The following is a 22,931-nucleotide window of genomic DNA, read 5'->3' on the forward strand; positions in this document are numbered from 1 at the left end:
ATCAAAAAAATATAATTATAATTAAAAAAAATATAATTATAACAAAAAATTCCTTTAAAATATTATTTAAAAAAATAATATATATAATAACTAATTAATAGATCAAAATTAATGTATTAAAAAACAAGGATGTAAATGTAAACCATTTCACAAAAAAAGAGGGTCATGGTTCAGAATTAAATTTTTAAGAAGTGTTCAGGTCTAGGGTTCGGGTTATAGTTCTGGGTTCAGGGGTTGGAGAATATAAAGAAATATTGAGTCAATATAACACCATTTTTTTCATTTATTTATTTTTTATTATCTATATTAGCCTATTCAAATATGAAACGAATAATGCATTATTAATATTCGATTCATTTAAACGAATTGAATAATTTACTATTCGTTTAGTACGAATAATAAAATTTACTATGTGTATTTGATTCAAATTATTTGTTTTTTTTAAATATTATAAAATATATCATAAAGAATATATAGACAAAATTTTTAATATTTTTTATATGCATCTCTAATTTTACGAAATTATAATGCATATTCATTTAGTTTAAAATGCGAAACCAATTTTTATAAAGAAAAGTTTTTCTTATTGTTTCAACTTTATAAGATATGAAATTTATGATAGCAAATTAGTTCCAAAAAATGGCCTGCACTTTACGTATACCTTGCTAATCATATCAACCATTAGTTTTATAGGCTATCAATAGAAGTGAAATGACAAATGATTAAATTTTATTAAAAACATATTTATTATTTAAGTGATTAATTCTATAAAATAATAGAATATTCGCTCAAATTATTAATATTTGATCAAATTATTCGAATAATTCGATTGAATACAACTAATTAGCGAATAAATAAATCATAAATAATTCGCCGAATATTTGAATTATTCGATTTATCAAATAAAGCTTTATCAAATATTTCGTATTATTTGTATCATTCGAATCTATTAATTTTTAATTTGATTCGAACTAAACAAGTAATTTACTATTTGTATTCATTACTATTCGATTCGAATGTAGAGTACATACACTTAGACATATTTTGGAATGCACTTCTATTTATCTTTAAGTTTGTAGAAAAAAAGCTAAATAAAAATTGATATAAATCAATATTTACAAAATTGTGAAAATTTTACAAAAATGGTATTTTCTATATATGCGGAATACAAGTTCGATCAGATATCTTAATTTTAAAAATCGCACTCAGTAAATGATTCAGAAAAGAAAAATTCCGAATCCTTGTGGATCTCATATTCCAATACAAATTATAATTTATATAATAAATATAATTTTTTTTTAAAATCCTTAGATTAAAAAACTAAAGGTTTTGACCCACAAAAATGTACCTTAATAAACATAAACCAAATCGTAAGCCTAGAACTCTCTTTGCAACTCAGCAATTATAGTTTTAGAAATTTTTTTTAGACTAAAACAGTACCTCTACATAATAGAGAGAGCAGACTTTTCATCATCATTGAAATTAACTGAAGCACATTTTGAATGGGATAAAAAATTTAAATAATAATTTATAATTTATATTTTAATGTTTTATTTAACCGCACAATTATAGCATAGCATCTTCTAAAATATCATCTTTGCAATTTCCACGCAAATTTAACAATATGTAATTCAAAAAAGAAAATGCACGTTCTATACGCTGACCTAAAATAAATACTATCTATATGATACATTATAAACTATAGTACTTGTACCGCTAGTACACCATTCTATATATATAGATTTGCATCTTTATTTATTCTCTCAACCTGTGAAAACTTTTCGATTAAAAATGATATAGGAATTCGTGGTTCCTCCGTTTCATCTGATAAGAATTTTATTATTTTTTTCTATCTAAAGTAAATTTTTAAAGTCATCAAAGGTGTTATCATTATTATAAAAACTAAAAATTTTGAAAATTTCGAAGAAAAAATAATAATTCACAAAAAAAAAATTTTAATTTATTTTTTATGATAAAATAAAATAAAATTTTAAATATTATTTTGAAAAATTTTTTATATTTTTTTTGATACCTTGAACTCTTAAACCATCCACTTTTTAAAAGGGTCCGGGTTTAGGTTCTGCAAAGATATGAGAATTCAGTATTCGGATCCGGGTTTACATCCCTAATTAAAAATAATCATCTTTTGGGGTGAAGTTACCCATGAAGTGATGTAATTAGCTTTGTGAATAGTGATACTAGCCTTCACCTTAAAAAGAAGCCTACACCTACACGAAGTGGATCAGTTAGATTGGCAATCTTAGAACCTAGCTTAAAAATAATAAAGCCACATTCCTAAAAATGGTCTTCATGGAAAAAATTACAAGAATGATATGTGGTAATACGAAATTTCAGAATATTTCAGAACTATCAGTTGTACCCTTTTATCAAGTATGTTCAGGGTATAATTGAAGGGTTGACAATGGGTCGATACAAGAATTGTCCCAGACCAGGAATTGACCACTCTTCCATGAAATTAGGAATCACGTCAGAAAGTTTTTGATCAGATCGGAAAAGACCATGAGGTTCTAGATTAGGGGGTAAAAAAGATTTTAGGCTACGTTGTTTCGTAAATTATAAATCTTTTATATCTGAGTTCTCTATACTACTATCAAGACTAATAGTTTTTTTATAAAAATTCTAATTTTGTTGAAATAAACATTCTAAATATTAATCAAGGGGAAATAGATTTATTATAAAAATTGCTCACCAAAATATTGACGAAATCATGAATATTCAATTAATACATAAATTAATTACTTAATCTTTTTTATATTTAGGTATGATTGGCGTCGATGTGCCACTGATGCACTGTTTACTTTTTAGTAGTTTGATATCCGCAGTTGATCCAGTAGCCATTTTATCCGTCTTCGAGGAGGCCAACGTTAATGAAATTCTTCATATTATAGTTTTTGGAGAATCATTGTTAAACGATGGTGTGGCCATAGTAAGCCTATTTTTTGCAGACTTATTAACTATTTAAAAATCGAACTCGACCGATACAAATAATAAAAGGTCTGTACATCGTGGCACAAATTGATACCTATTTAGAAAATTGATACATTTTAGATGCAAATTTTTTTGGTATTGAATTTATTTTATTAAACCTTAAAGTAAATGCATTTAATAAAATATTACAAAAATATATTATCCATTAAAATATTTATGGAATAACATTAATACTAAAAAAATATTTAATTTATACATTTTCAAAGTTTTAACAAAGTAATATTTCTTCTATCACGTATGAATATTTATTGCATCGCTGAATACAGATTCTACTAGTGTCCTCCTAGATAGAATAGTAGGTGTTATATGCTTAAATAAATATTTAATATTTAGAAAAAATTATTAATAAAATTCTAATCATTGTGTGAAAGTAAATGTTATATTGGTTTGCATTTGAATAATTATTGATAATATATTGTAGCATAAGTTATTCATCAGTGATATGTTTCTTTTTAAAATTTCTTTTAGCCACTTCAATTTGGGAATCTTGAAAAGTTGACATTTTTTAAGCTATTAAATATGCTCTATGCATTTTTGGATGTATTATTTTGTAAATAATTTTTTTTATATTTTTATTCATAATTAAATAAAATTTAACCCGGAAAAAAATTAAAAATACAGTAATAGATGTATTATCACAGTCTATACCTCAAACAGTCCCGTGGAATATGATATTTACAGATGATATTGTGATACTTGCCGAATCCAAGGATGAAATGAAAGAAAGATTAGCGAGTTGGATAAATATCCTAGAAAAGCATGGCAGATAGCGGCAATTGAAAGCTGCAAATATTTGTGCTCCACTATACAAACAAACGGCACAATAGAGAAAGAGATAAAGAGTAAAATGAATCAAGGGTGGTTAAACCGGAGATCTTTATCTGGAGTGCTCTTTGAGAAAAGAATCCCACACAAATTGAAGGGAAAAATTTACAGTTCCATAGTACAATCAACTATTCTATATAGTTCGGAAACATGGCCTACCAAAGAATCAGACGAGAGAAGTCTACAAACTATGGAGATGAGAATGCTGAGAATGATTGCTGGGGTAACAAGAAAGGATAAAGTGCGCAGTACAAGAATACTAGGAAGTTTCAAGGTCGTGCTCATTATGACTAAGATAATGGTAAACAGACTTAGGTGGTATGGACACACAATGAGAAGACCTATGAACTACATAGGAAATAAGGTTGTTGGAAGTGATGGGCAAACGTAAAAGAGGAAGGCCAAAACTTCAATGGGGCCATAAAGTTAGAGCCAATATGAAGAAGTATAAGTGAGATAAAAGTGCTAGTATAAATAACATAAAGTGGAGAGAGGTATTGAAGGAAAAAGGTGAAAGCTAAAGAAGAAAAAAATATTAAAAATCGATGAATATTTAATACAATGACAAAAATAAAAGATATAATTAAAAAATTTCTATAATTATTATTATTTAGTATTGTTTTGCAATATCTAATCTATCCACGAGGTGTGCATCTATTTTATTATAAAATATTTTTAATTGCTAAGTTAGCAATAATCTTCTATATCTCTGCTTCTGCCATTTATATCACCATATCTATTTCATATATGGCATCTCATGGATCATTCTCACTTCTTATTTATATGTTCATTCGAATCAGCAGCTATGACTTATCTCATTACCAGGCTCGTACGCAAGAATCCAATATGAGGGGGAGGGGGTAATTAATTTTTTATAAAAATTATTTAAGAATATCTTAAGTTTCATAAATTTATTAAGATGACAATAAAATATTGACATTTCTAATACACACAAATTCAAATATAAATTATTATAAAATGTTAAATATGTATAATCGCGGCTTTGAATCATTATAATATTAAACGTCTCGAACTGTATAAAAAAGATATAAATTTTTTAAGCATTTAAAATTTGATAAATTTAAATTATATTTTAAAAAAATGTTGGAAATATAATGCACAAAATATTCTTAAGAAATTATTGAATGTATTAACTTGCAAAGTATTCATGAATAAAAATATAGTGTTTTTATTTTAAAATGAAAAAAGATATTAAGAAGATATTATAAATTTAAATTGTAAAATTCAATCTTCTTTGGGGCTAAGCTAATTTTGATTTCATTCAGGCTTGGTGTCAACTCCCTATATTAAGAAGGACTAAAACCCATTCAATCGATTTTCAGAGGTAGTACTTCTCAGTAATGTTGTTAAACAATCGATTTGAACAGATTTTTATAAACTGCTAACTCAATATTTTATTCAGAAAAATATTACGCAAACCTAAGGTTTGACTATTTGTTAGCCAAATCTGGAGAATTAGGCAAAATTCTACCATAAATATTAAGTTAACCTTTTTTTCAAAATCAGTTCAAATTGAGCCATTTAACAATATTACTTTGTTATATTTGATTTTAAAGAAGAAAATGTTCTTTCATTGGTAAATTTTGCGAAGCATCTATAGAATTTTTTAGAAATTATCACCCATGTTTAACCATTTATATCATAGTTTGCATTTTGCAAAGAAGACATCATGAGATACTTTAAATCTTTACAATATAAATCTGCCAAATATTTAATTTTTTCTCTATCAAGATTTGAAATAGATTCGGGAGGATTCTGCGGTAATAATATTAGCAGATTTGTAAGTGATGTCTGATTAATCTAGAATCTTTCATTCATTTGACTTATAAAAGTATCTAAGAGGGATATAAATAGATTTATTTTATATTCTCCAACTCACCATATGAGGTAGACAAATATTAAATTCATAGAGTTCTGCTTTTGACTCAACAATGACATATAATTTATGAAATTTGTCAAGTTTCAGTATAATGCTTTCAGCTATTTACATAGTCTCAATCAATTGATGTCATTTTTTTGAAATATTTTACTTTAGTTTTGTAATGAAAAGGTTTCAAATGATTTGGTGGGAAATTTTAAATGGTATATAAATATAACGCCAAGGAAAATTTGAAAGATATTAATTCATAAAATAAATTAATAGCGTATATTTCTGCTGTAAATAAATGTAAATTGGAATATTATGCGATAAGATGTAGGAATTAGTAATATTTTTGAAAAATATTTTAGGACATCTGGATCCCCCCCCTCTCCGCTACGTACACGCCGCCTACTCATATCAGATTAATCATCAATAACTCTTCTAAATTTTGTCATTCTACATTCCCACTTTCTAATTATCATTATGGTGTTACTGAAAATTTTTTGATAATTTGAACCTTTGAACTATTTTTACAATGCCAAAATCACTCTCTATTTTATTATTATACAATCTGTAATCTCCTGTCAGACTTTCTTTAAGATCCATATATCATTTTATTCTTATATAAAATTATATTAATTTTTCTTTCCTTATTTTTACTAGTTTAAATGCCAATATATGAAAATCTAAATTGCACTTATATTAAAAATATTCTTATATATTAATGAACAATTCGATCATACCTGGATCGAAAGACATAGGCTTTATCAAAAGCTTTGCAGCTAATCCAAAATCACATAACTTTTATAAAATATATTTACAATTATTAGGTGTTATATAATCTGTTTGGGTCTTTTAGTGAAATTGGCTTGGAAAACATAATCACGAAGGACATTATATTTGGCATGATATCGTTTGGAGTAGTATCCTTAGGTGGAACATTGATTGGAATTCTGTTCGGAATATTCACAGGTTGGCTTACTAAGTACAGTATTATTTTTCGAATTTTATAATAAAAGTAATTTTTTATATTTCATTAAGAATTAATATGAATATATAAATAAAAATAAGGTAATGAATTTAAAAATTATATTTTTTATTAATTAAATTTTACGGGGGAAAAGTTAGAACTGAGACAAACATGGATGTATCCGGTTCAATGATAAGGTTGGAAAGCGACCCGTCCTAAAAAATTAAAGAAGGGATGGACGTTTAACTATCACTAGACCTGAGCACATCAAGCCATATTTTATTTAAAAAAAATATTGCCTGTTATCTAAAAAGGTTTAATGTTTTTTGATCCATTTGTATTTTTTTCAAGCATACGTAGTGTTGTTAAACGGCCCGATTTTGGTCAATTTTAAAAATCGGCTTGATTAAGATTTTAGCCAAAATAATACTATGTAAACCTCGAGATTTAGCAAATAGATGTCCAAATATTTCTGCCATCTATGAGCAAATCTGCCTTGCATATACTAAGGCAAAGAAACGGGATAGGTTGAACGCAGTAGGGGAGATTATTGGATATGACAGTAAGGTAAGTAGGCCCCTACACCGAACTATACAAAAAGATTAATATTATTACCTTTTTTAACAATAAGGATTAAGAGTTATAAACACTAAAATGAAACTTTAATCCAATAAAATTATAGATAAATAAATATTATTCTATAAAAAGTGAAATTTGATTTACTTAAATTGTCCTACATAGTCTGACAGGCTCAAATTTATCCTTCACGACAATTAATATTAAAAAAATACTAATTAATCATATCATGGCAATTATCGTGACGGAATTTTATAGCGAAAGTAATATCGCGAAACCAATTCTGCGAATACTTTAGAAATAATACATTAAGGGAAACTTTTATGGCGAACCCGATATAGCAAAATTTTTATCGTGAACACTTTATTGCCAATTTTCTACTGCGAGTGTATTTGCGCGAAGTCATTATGGCGAGCAAATTACCGCGAAACAATGAATATATTGAGATGCATTTATTTAAAGGAAATGAATATTAATACCCTCAAAAGTTCCTTAAGTCATAAACACATGTCATAACATCCTCCCTCCTTTCCCAGATTTACCCTAAAAACATAGATATGAATAACAATGTAAACATTAGAGATCTGCAAAAGTAGGCCCGGCCCGAACGGGCTTCAGTGCGGGTCGGGTCGGGCCGGGCCTTGGAAATTTTTTTAAATATACTTAAATTTATCAGTTTTATAGAATTTTTTATGTAAAATAAAAATATTTTATTTTATTTATAGAACTAGACACAATATAACCTAAGTCTTTTATTTTGAGTAATTACTAAAATTAATTTCTATATTTAAATATAAGTTTGGGCCGGGCCGGTAAATTTTCTTTAAAAAATTTCGGGTTCGGGCTGGGCCGGCAAAACATTTTTAAAAAAATCGGGCCGGGCCTGGCTTAAAATAAGCCCGAATGCAGATCACTAGTAAACCTATCCTTTTATTAGCTTCATTTAATACCCATGTGGAAATATATGTTATAAATATTTTACCCCCCCCCCCCCAATAAGGCTTAGTCTTGAAACAAATTGACTGTAAAATTAAATATTTTTTTAAAATTCGTTTCATTTAACACTCTTATATAAATTTATTTCAAAGTAGGTTTTTACATGCTCCAGCCCCTACCCCCCCCCCCCCCCCTTATCAATGAGCTAGATCAAAGAACTTAGATGGATAATAGCACTCAAAAAATATTTTTATTCTGTTTCATTTATCAATGAGGTAGATCAAAGAACCTAGGTGGATAATAGCACTCAAAAAATATTGTTATTCTGTTTTATTTGCTGTCCTTGTCGGATATTTCTTGTAAAATAAATTTAAATCTCTCCAAACCTTGATAGGAGAGCCTAAATAGAGTGATGGAATTTTAATTACTCAAAATCATTTTATTGGCTTCCACTTGATGCCCCTAGATATTTTTTGGAAATGTTTACCCACCCCTTCATGAATAATGACATAAACCAGCAGATATAGAGTAATATTAATTTTAAAATTCTAATTCATCCTTATGCACTTAAAAATAAAAAAAATAGTGAAAATTTCTGAGCGATATATTATATTTTCTAAGAAATTCAATTTTGAGAAAATAAAAATTCCTACTTAGCAAAATCATCTTTTGGGAATTCAGTGAAAATTATTTAAATTAGTTTTAATTCTGAGTAATTAAAAGGAAAAAAATAATATGTTGAACCAAATTTGTATTGTAACTTACATATTGTCTTAAGCTTCAGAATTAATGCTTGCCGAAGTTTAGCAAACTTTTCGCTGGCTACGTCTTAATATTAGATTCAGATTCCTATCAATTTTTTTAAAATTAATATTTCATATCTCAGTAAACAGAAAAGATAAAAATCGTAAATCATAAAATCAAAAATATTTTGAAATTGGAAAAACCCCTTATCACTCATATGTAATTTATTTTCCGCCATTCAAAAATTGATAAAAACTAATGATTAATGTTATATTTTTTATTTAGCTTTATAACTGTGTTTTTGGATAGTGACTGGCAAAACTGATTGATAAATATATAAATATTAACTACTCATAAGACAATAAATATTGGCCAAACCTAGAATATCGATTTTGCGTGTAAGGATCAAGGCTTAACTAAAGAACTCAATGATCAATATATTAATAAAGCCTGTGTTCTCGCGTTTCTTAATAAGACATTAAGGAAAAACATAGGACAGGATGACAAGAAAAGTTTACACCAATAAAAAATTTTATAAACCAAATCTAAGTTCATTAATCATTCTATAAATTTATTAAGGATAAAAGAAAATTAAAAACCCTGTCATCAATCTTGTACAAATTTAAAAAAAATATTATTCAATTAAATATGATCATAAAAATAAATGTTTTTGACCTCGCCATAATATCTTCACGATATATGTTTCACAAAATTGTTTTCGCTATATTGTATTCGCGATTTGGGTTTCAAGATAATGACTTCGGCATAAAATTTTCGCGATTATTGAATCGTGATAAAAGTTTCGCAATGTATTCGCGATAAGGGTTTCGCTATAAAAAATTAACGATGTTTGTTTCACAATATTGTCTTAATAATATTCGCAAATTTGGATTCGCCATAAAAGTTTCGCTATAGAATCCATTCACGTTAAACGAAATTCGCGATAAAATTTTTGCGAAAATGTGTTTCGCGATAAAAGTATAGCTGAATTGACATGAAACCCTATTTAATAGTTAATCTTTGTGATATAAAACTCACACATCTGATGAAATGGAGCTAAGCTTTGATTTAATAGATTATCTATGGTATCTAAGAATATTTATATAACTTGATAAAAAAATGTTAATTTTCTAATATAGTATTTTAATAAACTGACTTAAAAGTATTTCGTTGCGATATGAGTTAGTGATCTGCATCGGGCCTAATTTTTCAAGCTCGAACCGGCCTGAAATTTTTTTATAAAGTTTTGTCTGGCCCGGCCTGAACCCGAAATATTTTTTAAAAAATTTTGCCGGCCCGGCCTGAATTGATTTAAATATAGAAATTAATTTTTATAATTATTCAAAATAAACGATATATGTTATTTGGCGTCTACTTTCTATAAATAAAATTACATATTTTTATTTTACATAAAAAATTCAACATAAAATTGATAAATTTAGATATATTTTAAAAAATTTCTAAGACCCGACCCGGCCCGAATTTTCTTAAAAAATATTAGGCCCGACCCGGCCCAAAGCCCGTTTGGGCTGGCCTGGTTTGAGCCGGGTACGGGCCGGGCCTACATTTGCAGATCTCTAATATGAGTATATTTAGTGTTTTTAGTCATTTAGTGTGTTCTTTTTAAACATTTATGGGTTTTAACAATTTTATAGTTTTTTTAATTATTAATTAGCCTGATAGAACACTTTATTTTGGAAAAAGTCACCATGTGTTTAAAAAAGGAAACTATGTGACAAAAAAAATTATATATTATTATTTTCTGCTATATTATTAAATTTCAGACTGTAGATTTGATGTGCCCTAGTCCCCCTTAATTCTGAAATCTCAAGTCTGATACCTCTACACCCCTCCCCCAGGTTATGACTGCCCCCTTCCCTTATATTCATAATAACTTTGTATCTCCTCCTGCCCCCCCCCCCTAAATTTATTTTAGCAATAGAAAGAAAATTCCTATTATAAAAATTAGCAATAAGAAAAATCTAAATTACAATTAGCAAAAACAGGAAATCAAAATTAATACATGCTTCCAACCCTCTTTCATCCCTATTATATTTCAATGACGAACTTGCGTCATACTTTTCCTTCTATTCCCCCCCCCTCCCCCCGTAGTAGAAGTGCCTCTGTTAGAGGTCTCAGTTAAATGTAATATTAAATATTTTATTCTCTAAAAAACATAAAGATACACCCACAAAATCCGAATTATAGAACCCCTCTTCGTTTTCTTGTTAGCCTACTTGTCGTATATCGTAGCCGATATGTTTACTCTTTCAGGAATATTAGCGTAGGCTTTCCTTCGTTTACATTATTTAAAAAAACAATTAAGATGTGAATAAATTTATCAAATAATAAATATCGCTTGTCCTCAGATGATCAATGCTGTTTTAACTCTACTTTAAAAATGTAGCGCGCTGTGGCTAACTACCCCCATTCAACAAAAAAAAATATTATCATGAAATATTTTTTTAGGAGCTGACAAATAAAATATTGTCCAATTATATATTTTTTTAATAATCATAAAAAATCTTTTAAAATTTAAAATAAATATCCATTCTATACAAAATAAAATATTTTCATAATATAATATAAAACTAATTATATATAATTTTACTTAGTCAATTATGTATTAGCTTATTGTCAAAGTTTTTATCTAACAAAGAACATCTTTTTTCCAAAAAAAACATTTGTACTAGACTCTCAGTAGGGGAACTGGATGGGATAAAATTATATTTTATAAAAAGGCGTAAAGAAGGAGCTCCTTAAATATTGGTGTTTGATATTGATAATCTTAAAAAATTAGTTATATAATAAATATATTTATTATTTATGATCATCACCATCGGAAACATCAACTAAAAATTTATAATGTGAGTTATTCTCATTTTGTCAGGTTATCTTTTTTAAATGTGGAATCTGATGATGATGAAACGAATTTAATTTCTAAAATAAAATCCCCCTCTTAGTTTGCTTTAAACATAATATATAAATTTTACAACTTACAGGGTTTCCCATTCAAAAAAGGAAAACTTTCAATCATAAAAGAAAATGTCCGATCAAAAGAGGAAAAGGTTCAATCAAGAAAGGAAAAGGTTCGATCAAAAAAGGAAAATTCCCATTCAAAAAAGGAAAATCGCTATTTTTTAAATTTTTCTTATATTTTTATTTATTTCTATTATTCCTTCTTATTTTATTTTTAACTTTTTGCGATTTATTTACTTTATTTTTCTTACTATCTTTTCTCAATTTATTTTACTTCTCATTTTTGATAATTTTATTTTAAAAAAATAATTTATAAATTTTCCCTGTTAATTTTCTTTACTTCTCTACACCATTTTTTTAAAAACAATTCTTTCCTTTTTATTACGTGATACGTGATATTAAGCGCACTAGCCCTAAAACGTCATATATATCAGAGATATAATATATAAATAAAATAGAGCAACGCTTGGTTCTCTCATTAAAAGCCCATCTAACTGTGATAAAGATGGGAAATAATTCAATAATTAAGAGGACCATCCACGTTTTTTGGGCAGGCCGCAGTTATCTGTGCACGCAAGAGGCAAAGCCCCTACTTAAACGCCCATGAAAAATAAAAGGAGAGGTAAAAAGCCCATGCCCGATTAAATAAGATTTGATTATGGAAGGGTAATATTGGCTATATTAATTTTATTTAATTAGTATTGAGAGAAACCTGAAGTAAGTGTAAATAGATAATATAGACTCGGCTTAAATGAATACAATAGCATAATATTATGATAATATTTTAAATAAGGTTTCAAAGACTTACGTTGAGCAAAATAAAATAGAATAATCATCTAGATGAGTGTAAAATGTTAGGTTTAGATATACAAAGGAAACATTAAAAGAACGGGCTATTATTATAAGGGAGATTAATGGTTTATAAGGTAATTAAATTTTTATTCAAGTAATTCATTTTTAGAGCCTTTGGTATTGTTTAGAAGGGAGAATTGTGTTAGGCTAATATTCATATTTAAAATATCCATTAGAGTTTTGTTAAACCAGTACGTTTTATATTTGCAGTAACTTTTGTTTTTATAAATTGGGAGCCAGCTGAGGGCTTCATAGGCTAAGTTGATTTCTGCACAGAATATGTGCGAACAACTGTACTCTTTTTTTTCAGTTACACTGCTACTGAAGTATGTTTGGATAAATTCCATAAACTAACATTTGAAATAACTCTGGGATGTGTATAGCCATTAATAAGTCTCAGACATCTGTTAACAAAAACCTGAAGTTTTTTAATCTGTGTTTTGTTAACATCCCACGTATCACTTCCATATAAAAGGATGAGTCTACTTTTAACCGATATTTTACTAGTCATCCATAATTTAAGATACTGATTTTGCATGCTTTAATCTCATTTCTACCTCGTTCTTTATATGACCTTTATTATCCAAATTTACCCCAAGGTTTTTGAATTTCTTGATCAATCTAATCCCCAACATTTCAATGGTGTGAATTGGACTTATCTCTGCCCATGGAGAGGGCATAATGACTGTTTTATTCTAGTTGATCATGAGCTCATTTCTCCACTATATGCTTTGAGTATATCTAGGATATAAGAGGCTTCTTCCATCTCTTAGGGATAATTTCTATATCGTCAGCCTAGGAAATTATGCGGTGTTTCAAGTTGAGGTTATCATGACAGAATAAACTTAATAAAAACGTTCCAGCGTATCTGCAATTATTTTATTCATGATTATATTGAATAAAATCGGTGATAGGACACACCTTTGTTTAACTCCTTTTCGTACCATAAAGGAAGGAGATTGAACGTTCTCCACTTTAAAAGTAGACAATAGAAAGCCCTAATGGTTACTATGGATTTTTACTATATTCAGGTCCACACCACTGTCCGTTAAGATTTTCCAGAGAACTTCATGTTTAATACAATCAAATGCCTTCCTAAAATCTACGAAGATGAACAATAGAGGTAGTTTATATCTGAAATTTTTCTGTAGGGTTATATCTAAAATAGGCTACAAGATATCCCTGCCAGGTCTAGAAGCGCATCACATATTGTTGGATAGTAGGTGACTTGTAGATATTAGTATTCGTTTTTTAAAAGTACCATGAAGACTTTTGATGCAATGGAAGTCAGTGCGATAGCTCTATAATCGTCGAAAGTAAATGGATATGGAATCTTCGGGAAATTACAGATATAGGATTAATTCCAATCTTTTGGGGTAATACCAGAAACCCAGATTTTATTAAAAACTATTAGTAGGAAGATTGACATATAGTTCGGATAGATTTTTAGATGTTAGGCTCTGATTCTAATCCAGCAGCTTTGTTATTTCTTAACTTAACTTTAGAATATCTTTCTTAATCTCCAATGTTGTAAAATTTGAATTGGAGAGAGTTTGGTCGCACCTCATAGATGGTACCAGAGGTTCGGAGTTGAACATAGTAGAATAGTAGTCCAGCCACATTATCTGTTCCTTTGGGTCGCATTTATAATATTATTTACTTTAAGTTTTGGGAGACATTTAAAATTCGAAGATTGCAGAAGATCTTTAATTTCTTATATGCGTCATATAGTTTATTGCATTTCATATCGGCTTCAATCTCATTGGCCTTATCAAATATACATACTTCCTTCTCTCCGATCTTAGGAGCCTTTTTTCATCATACATAATAATATTTTGACTTTTTATGATCTCCTTATATTTTTATCTTTTACATATATTTTTAACTTTTTCAATCTCTTTAAGTCATTTTTAATTTTTATTTTATCTTTTCTCAATTTTTTTTTCTTTTCAGTTTTGATAATTCTTTTTTGTAATTATTTTTAATTTTCCAGCAATTCTAATTAAATATTTTGGTATGTAAAAATTTCCAATAAAAAAATTGTCTGCCAATGAGTAATAAAAATTAGGTTGAAAATTAAAAAGAATTTTCAAAAATGAGAAGAAAAAAATTGTGAAAATATCAAAAAAATAAAGATTAAAAATGACTTAGCGATTGAAAAGGTTAGAAATATAGTAAAAGATAAAAATATAAGGAGAAAAAATCATAAAAAGACAAAATATTGTTATCTATGATGGAAAAAAATACAAGAATTGTTAAAAAATGGTGTAGAGAAGTAAAAAAAAATAACAGGGAAAATTTATAAATTATTTTTAAAAAGACAAAAGAATTATCAAAAATGAGAAGAAAAATAAAGTAAAGAAATCGGAAAAAGTTAGAAATAAAATAAGAAGGAAAAATAAAAATTTAAGAAAATTGACAAGAAAAAGAATTTATAAATTTTTTAAAAAATAACGATTTTCCTTTTTAAATAGGAATTTTCCTTTTTTGTTTGACACTTTTCTTTTCCTTTTGGGAATTTTCCTTTATTGATTGACACTTTTATTTCTTTGATTGGACCTTTTCTTTTTTTGTTTGACACTTTATCTTTTTTGATTGAACCATTTCCTTTTTTATTTGACATTTTTCCTTTTTGATCGGACTTTTCTCTAAGTCTTTTGGACTTATCAGCTCCCCCTTATATTGAACCTTTTCCATTTTTGATTGACACTTTTCCTTTTTGATCGGACCTTTTCCTTTTTTGATTGAACCTATTCTTTTTATGATTGACCCTTTTCCTTTATTGATCGAATTTTTCCTTTTATGATTGAAACTTTTCCTTTTTTTAATCGGAAACCCTGTATTTAAGATTATTATGAATATGATATGATCATATAGATTTTTAATTAAATAAATGCATAAAAGGTATGAATAAATTGAATTTTTAAAATATGTGCATTTTATTTAATGAAATAAATAATAAATTAAAAATTTATTCATCATTTAAAATATTAATTAATATTTTTAAAAAGCTAAAATAAGTAGAATATTTTTGCATGTCTACTCGAAAAAAAAATGTTGACAGCTACTTTTTATAAAAAGTAGCATTGTTGCCTGCTATTCAACAAATTTAGCGCTGCTACTATAGGGTTACTTCCAAGATCCACATTAACAGCATTCTTTCATACTTAGAAAAATTAGGACGCTATATTAACTTAAATATGAACCCGACTTTAAATAATTAGTAAAAAAAATTATTATAATTTCTCTATTTTCAAAGAATTGTATTTTGTGGCTTAATAATGCGACCCTTTGTTGAAGCGAACATAAGCTTAAAGTCTAATATAACGGTGAAATACACTATGAAGACTCTGAGCAGTATTTGCGAGAGCATAATATTCTTGTTCTTAGGTTTGTCTGCTGTCGTTGATGTTCACGTTTGGAACATTGCCTTTACTTCTTTTACGCTGTTCTTCTGCTTGATATTCCGGGCTATAGGTAAATGTTTATAATTAAATAATATTCTCATTATAATTTAATATTTTATAATAAACAAAATGAAATTATTTATATCTATTATAAAGTATAATTATTTTAATAAATTTATATGGTATATATCATAAGAAATAAAATATAAAAAAGTCTATCAAACAAAAATTAACTTTGTGCTTTCTAATTTTCAAAACAATCGATAGGTCTCTGATTTAGTCAATAAAGTTATGGTAATTATTGTATTAGCTATTGTTGAATGGGTTTTTTATATAGTAAGGTTGGTTTATTAGAAAAAAACTGCTGGCTACTAGGGTTGAATTTATTTAATAAATTTATCAATGTCCATAGCTTTATATCGTCGGATCTCTCAATATCTATTCTTAATTAAATATAAAATGGGTTTTACCTTTATTTTATCATTGATTAAAATCTGCATAAAAAATATTTAGAAATTTCTGTCCCAATCTATACTTTATTTATTATTTTTCTGCCATTACGACTTGAGTTTTAATGGTTTAATTGCTGAAGCCCGGCTGTACGATGAAGATAAAATTTTTAATAACTCTGATGGGAGTGTTTAGGCATAAATGTTTAATTTAACATTTTCTATCGAGTTATTAATAGCAACATTTTAAAAAAATTTTAAGCTTAAATAAATCTCTTAGGTTCTCCGTTTATTCAGGATGCTCTGTTTTGGATAATATCAATATGTTTTATAGATTTATAAATAAAGATAGTATTTTATGAATTTAATCTCACTAAATAATTTCCATGGATAACAAAAATCACAATGGATTTACTGTTATAATAAATAAAACAAATCTACTACATAGAATTATAGATTAAAACTCAGAATAAAAAATTACCAATTCTGTAAAAATTTAATATAACTATACTGATTTTGTTAAATTCAATAAAGAGAATAAAAATGGGAGTTAAATAAGCATTATTACACTGGCGAACGGCCCTCGAAATAATTTCTATAATTTGAAAATTTTAATTTACTTCCTGTTCTTCATTTTTGAAATCATTTTCCAAAAGATATTTGGATGCACATGACTTTTACCTACTTCATTTTTTCATGTAGACACTGCATTATATTCTCTATTTGTGAATAGAAGTGTCGGTTTGTATTATTCTATTAATAATTCAGTGTTTATAGTTGCCTATGCTAAGGTCCATACATATATGTATGAACCCACCTTGTTATTGCTTCTTTCGAGGGATATAATTTATTTATTTTTATTATTTTTTTAAATTTTAAAAATAAATTCACAAAATAAATAAATGCGTCTGAAAATAAAAAGATGTCTAAAACATAATTCTAGAAAATTTTATAAATTTCAAAAATTTAACATACCATATCTTTAAAATTTTATAATTTAAGAAAGTTTTAAAACTTCTCGAATTTTTTTAAAATGATTTTGGACACAACTTAAATTATACCATTTATTAGAAATTCATTCATTCATTCCAGGTGAAATTTTTGTAAAATTTTAACAAGCCGGAACTGTAGAAAATTTTTAACATGCCGGGCAAATTTTTTAAAAATTATTATGAACCGAATCGCTAACTGGTTGGGCAACTTGAGCAAAATCTCTAATATATAAATACTATTTTTCAGAGACCTGGAAGTTCAACCCTAAGCCGACAATATTTTTTTGATTGTACCCGGGCGGCTGGACCTAAAAATTTTATTTTAAAATACCCTATTTATTCACTTATCATATTTCACATTTCCATTTTTTCGATTCTTAGAAAAATTTATAGTTATATCTTCCTTTTCTCTGTCCCAAATTTAGGCAATTACATATTTTGACGGGGGGATAGCACAAAATGACTGACACTTATATAAATATTTTAAATTACAAGAGGAACAAGAAATGAGGGAAATTACCATTGACTAGTCGAATCGAAAGTGTGGTAATTCAAACTCATTTATTTTACGACAAATGAGGAAATAAAATAATTTGAAAAGTTATATATATGGATTTCATATTCGCTGTAAAACGATCTATAAAATTCCGGAATATAAAAACATTTTTAAATAACTTGACCGTATAAAAAATCGATATACCCTGGCAGAATTGGTTAATGATAGGTATTACCTTAAGGTAGTGCCTAACAAATTTGTATTATGTTTATTTTTCTTTTGGATAGGTCCTGCCAAATTTATTTTTAATATATATTTGAAAAATCGCGGTTTTCGGAAAGCGTCTTTGGCCTAGTCGGCAAGAGTGTCGATTACAAATCCCATGATTTTTAAATAAATCGGGGGAATTTTTTTTAAAATCCAGGTCGGGGGTGGGAGGAGGGGGGAAAATAATTTTTTAAAATAAATCCTAACCTGGCTGTGCAAATGATATATTTGCATGTAACTGCTATTTTCTAAAAAAATATATAACATATCCCTCGAAAGAAGCAATTTGATATCATTTAACAAAACGGCCTTTTCCATATCCTTCTTTTAAAGAAAGAGAGAATGAGTTGCTAGTGGTAACTTTATGATAATGTTAAATTATGGTTCATCTCGTGCCTAACCGTCTTATTCTTAATATTGCTTATGTTAACCCTTAGTTAGTGAAGAGGGCAAGGAGGTATTTCCCTACCTTCAGAAATTAGCATGTCTTAAGTATTATTTTAATTAACCCTAACCCCTACATAAACTCCAACCCCTCATACTCAAAACTATACAATATAACTATAAACTATAATTTGAAAGAAAAATAAGTAAAAATTAATAATTTTTTAAAATATTGACTATAAAATTTTTTTAGAAGATAAACATTTTTATATTAAAAAATGACAAATCTAACATAGCCAAGGGTCTACAATATGTGGGCCTAAACCATCAATAAAATATATGGGAAAACCCAAGATTATGCCTCCTCGTTCTAAAAAAAAGGGTTCGGGTTTGAGTTTGAGTTCAATTAAAAATCCCCAAACCAAATTCGAGTTCAGGATTCCAAGAATTAAAATAATAAATTTATCAGTTTTTCTTTTTTTTAAATTATATTTAGCATTCACCGTAAGATTAATTTATCATCAAAATTATAATTAGAATAATACAACACATTTAAAAAAATAATTTTATATATTGCATTAGTGTTTTAAAATTTTATTAAACGAATTTTTATATTTCTTAATATAATCATTGAGAGAATAACATTCCTAAATTTTTAAAAAGGGTTCGGGTTTGTGTTCGAATTCAGTAAAATCTAGAGGGCTCGAAGGATACTGGTTTGGGTTCGAGTTTTAACCTTGAAAAATCACGCACCCCCTTTAGCAAAATCTTGGCAGTTCCTTTCGTTGAACCTTTTGATCTCGTAGATTATATATCCCTTTGCTCTTTAAATAATTCTTCCGTGTGAGATATGCTCAAAGCGGAAATAGGATACATATTTCTACTGGCATGATAAATTACTTTTCTCCCAAAACCTGCAGGAGCGTCATCACCTCCTTAGATTGTCTGTCCCTATATCGGTGTCCAACTATAGTTTTTTCATTCTGCATTCTGTTTTTGATCAGAAATATTTTGCCATAACATAACTATTTATCAAAAGTAGTGTTGTTAATCGGCTTAGCCGAGTCGGCGCGAACAGAGCTCACCCAAATTTTGGGTCGTTTTTTTCGACTCTAACTCAAAGTTTTGGTCGTTTTTTACGACTTGGACCCGAGTTCAAGCCGAAAAAAACGACTTCGACCCAAAATATGGGTCGTTTTTTTCGACTCCGACCCAAGTCCAAGCCGAAAAAAACGACCTCGACCCAAAATATGGGTCGTTTTTTACGACTCCGACTCAAAATTTGGGTTGTATTTTTCGACTTAAACTTGAAATTTGGGTCGTATTTTTCGACTCAAACTTGAAGTTTGGGTCATATTTTTCAACTCAAACTTGAAATTTGGGTCGTATTTTTCGACTCAAACTTGAAGTTTAGATCGTATTTTTCGACTCCAACTCAAAGTTTGGGTCGTTTTTCTGACTCAGACTCAAACATCGGGTCGTTTTATTCAATCCGACCCAAAATATGGATCTTTTTTTTTAAAGACGACTTAAAGTTAGGGTTGCTTTTTTCACCCCTAACCCAATATCTAGATCATTTTTTTCGACCAAAAGTCAAATAACATTTAGTATATATTAATATTATCGGCGGGAAAGTTACTTAAAGCTTCTTTAAATTATAATATTCATCATAGTTATATTTTAAAATTTTTAAGTGAAGATGTACCATAGAAAAGTGCCATTTGTCATGATGGTTATTTTTGAACTTTTTTAAATGAAATAGATAAAAATATATATTGTAGACATGTTAAATCAAAATTTCAGTGATGATGTACCATAGATAAGTGGTAATTGTCATAATCGCTATTTTTGAACTTTTTTGAGTTTTTTTAAAGCAAATTGCTAAAAATATATATTCTAAACATGTTAAATTAAAAATTCAGTGAGGATGTATCATAGATAGGTGACAATTGTCATAATCGCTATCTTTGAACTTTTTCAAATTTTTATAAAGGAAATATCTAAAAATATATATTCTAAACATGTTAAATTAAAAATTCAGTGAGGATGTATCATAGATAGGTGACAATTGTCATAATCGCTATTTTTGAACTTTTTCAAATTTTTTTAAAGGAAATAGCTAAAAATATATATTCTAAACATGTTAAATTAAAAATTCAGTGAGGATGTATCATAGATAGGTGACAATTGTCATAATCGCTATTTTTAAACTTTTTCAAATTTTTTTAAAGGAAATATCTAAAAATATATATTCTAAACATGTTAAATTAAAAATTCAGTGAGGATATATCATAGATAGGTGACAATTGTCATAATCGTTATTTTTGAACTTTTTTTAATTTTTTTAATACAAATAGCTAAAAATATATATTCTAAACATGTTAAATTAAAAATTCAGTGAGGATGTATCATATTTAGGTGACAATTGTCATAATCGCTATTTTTATTTTTAGATATTTCCTTTAAAAAAATTTGAAAAAATTCAAAAATAGCGATTATGACAATTGTCACCTATCTAAGTTACATCCTCACTGAATTTTTAATTTAACATGTTTAGAATATATATTTTTAGATATTTCCTTTAAAAAAATTTGAAAAATCAAAAATAGCGATTATGACAATTGCCACCTATCTATGATACATCCTCACTGAATTTTTAATTTAACATGTTTAGAATACATATTTTTAGCTATTTCCTTTAAAAAAATTTGAAAAAGTTCAAAAATAGCGATTATGACAATTGTCATCTATCTATGATACATCCTCACTGAATTTTTAATTTAACATGTTTAGAATACATATTTTTAGCTATTTCCTTTAAAAAATTTGAAAAAGTTCAAAAATAGCGATTATGACAATTGTCACCTATCTATGATACATCCTCACTGAATTTTTAATTTAACATGTTTAGAATATATATTTTTAGCTATTTCCTTTAAAAAAATTTGAAAAAGTTCAAAAATAGCGATTATGACAATTGTCACCTATCTATGATACATCCTCACTGAATTTTTAATTTAACATGTTTAGAATATATATTTTTAGATATTTCCTTTAAAAAAATTTGAAAAAGTTTAAAAATAGCGATTATGACAATTGTCACCTATCTATGATACATCCTCACTGAATTTTTAATTTAACATGTTTAGAATATATATTTTTAGCTATTTCCTTTAAAAAAATTTGAAAAAGTTCAAAAATAGCGATTATGACAATTGTCACCTATCTATGAAACATCCTCTCTGAATTTTTAATTTAACATGTTTAGAATATATATTTTTAGCTATTTCCTTTAAAAAAAATTGAAAAAGTTCAAAAATAGCGATTATGACAATTGTCACCTATCTATGATACATCCTCACTGAATTTTTAATCTAACATGTTAAGAATATATATTTTTAGATATTTCCTTTAAAAAAATTTGAAAAAGTTCAAAAATAGCGATTATGACAATTGTCACCTATCTATGATACATCCTCACTGAATTTTTAATTTAACATGTTTAGAATATATAATTTTAGCAATTTGCTTTAATAAAACTCAAAAAAGTTCAAAAATAGCGATTATGACATTTACCACTTATCTATGGTACATCATCACTGAAATTTTGATTTAACATGTCTACAATATATATTTTTATCTATTTCATTTAAAAAAGTTCAAAAATAACCATCATGACAAATGGCACTTTTCTATGTTACACCTTCACTTAAAAATTTTAAAATATAACTATGATGAATAGTTAATCAGCGCATTATAATTTAAAGAAGCTTTAAGTAACTTTCCCGCCTATAATATTAATATATACTAAATGTTATTTGACTTTTGGTCGAAAAAAATGATCTAGATATTGGTAGGGGTGAAAAAAAGCAACCCTAACTTTAAGTCGTCTTTAAAAAAAAGATCCATATTTTGGGTCGGATTGAATAAAACGACCCGATGTTTGAGTCTGAGTCAGAAAAACGACCCAAACTTTGAGTTGGAGTCGAAAAATACGATCTAAACTTCAAGTTTGAGTCGAAAAATACGACCCAAACTTCAAGTTTGAGTCGAAAAATATGACCCAAACTTCAAGTTTGAGTCGAAAAATACGACCCAAATTTCAAGTTTGAGTCGAAAAATACCACCCAAATTTTGAGTCGGAGTCGTAAGAAACGACCCAT

At 27.4% G+C, this 22,931-nt stretch overlaps 1 protein-coding gene across 4 annotated transcripts in view; it reads left to right on the plus strand.

Moving 5' to 3' along the window:
• The window catches only part of LOC135925554 (probable Na(+)/H(+) antiporter nhx-9), a 39,395-nt gene that overhangs the window by 3,739 nt on the left and 12,725 nt on the right, over positions 1-22,931 (plus strand). For 2 of the 4 annotated variants that reach the window (XM_065460940.1, XM_065460941.1), the window contains exons 4-7: positions 2,781-2,947; positions 6,547-6,701; positions 11,125-11,226; positions 16,033-16,250. In XM_065460940.1, the coding sequence (XP_065317012.1) occupies positions 2,781-2,947; positions 6,547-6,701; positions 11,125-11,226; positions 16,033-16,250 (642 nt within the window). The remainder of the gene's footprint in view (positions 1-2,780; positions 2,948-6,546; positions 6,702-11,124; positions 11,227-16,032; positions 16,251-22,931) is intronic. The other 2 variants (XM_065460944.1, XM_065460945.1) reach the window with 2 other exon arrangements.

The sequence above is a fragment of the Gordionus sp. m RMFG-2023 genome, chromosome 2, assembly GCF_954871325.1.
Source record: "Gordionus sp. m RMFG-2023 chromosome 2, tfGorSpeb1-WG-v2, whole genome shotgun sequence".
NCBI lineage: Eukaryota > Metazoa > Nematomorpha > Gordioida > Chordodea > Parachordodidae > Gordionus > Gordionus sp. m RMFG-2023.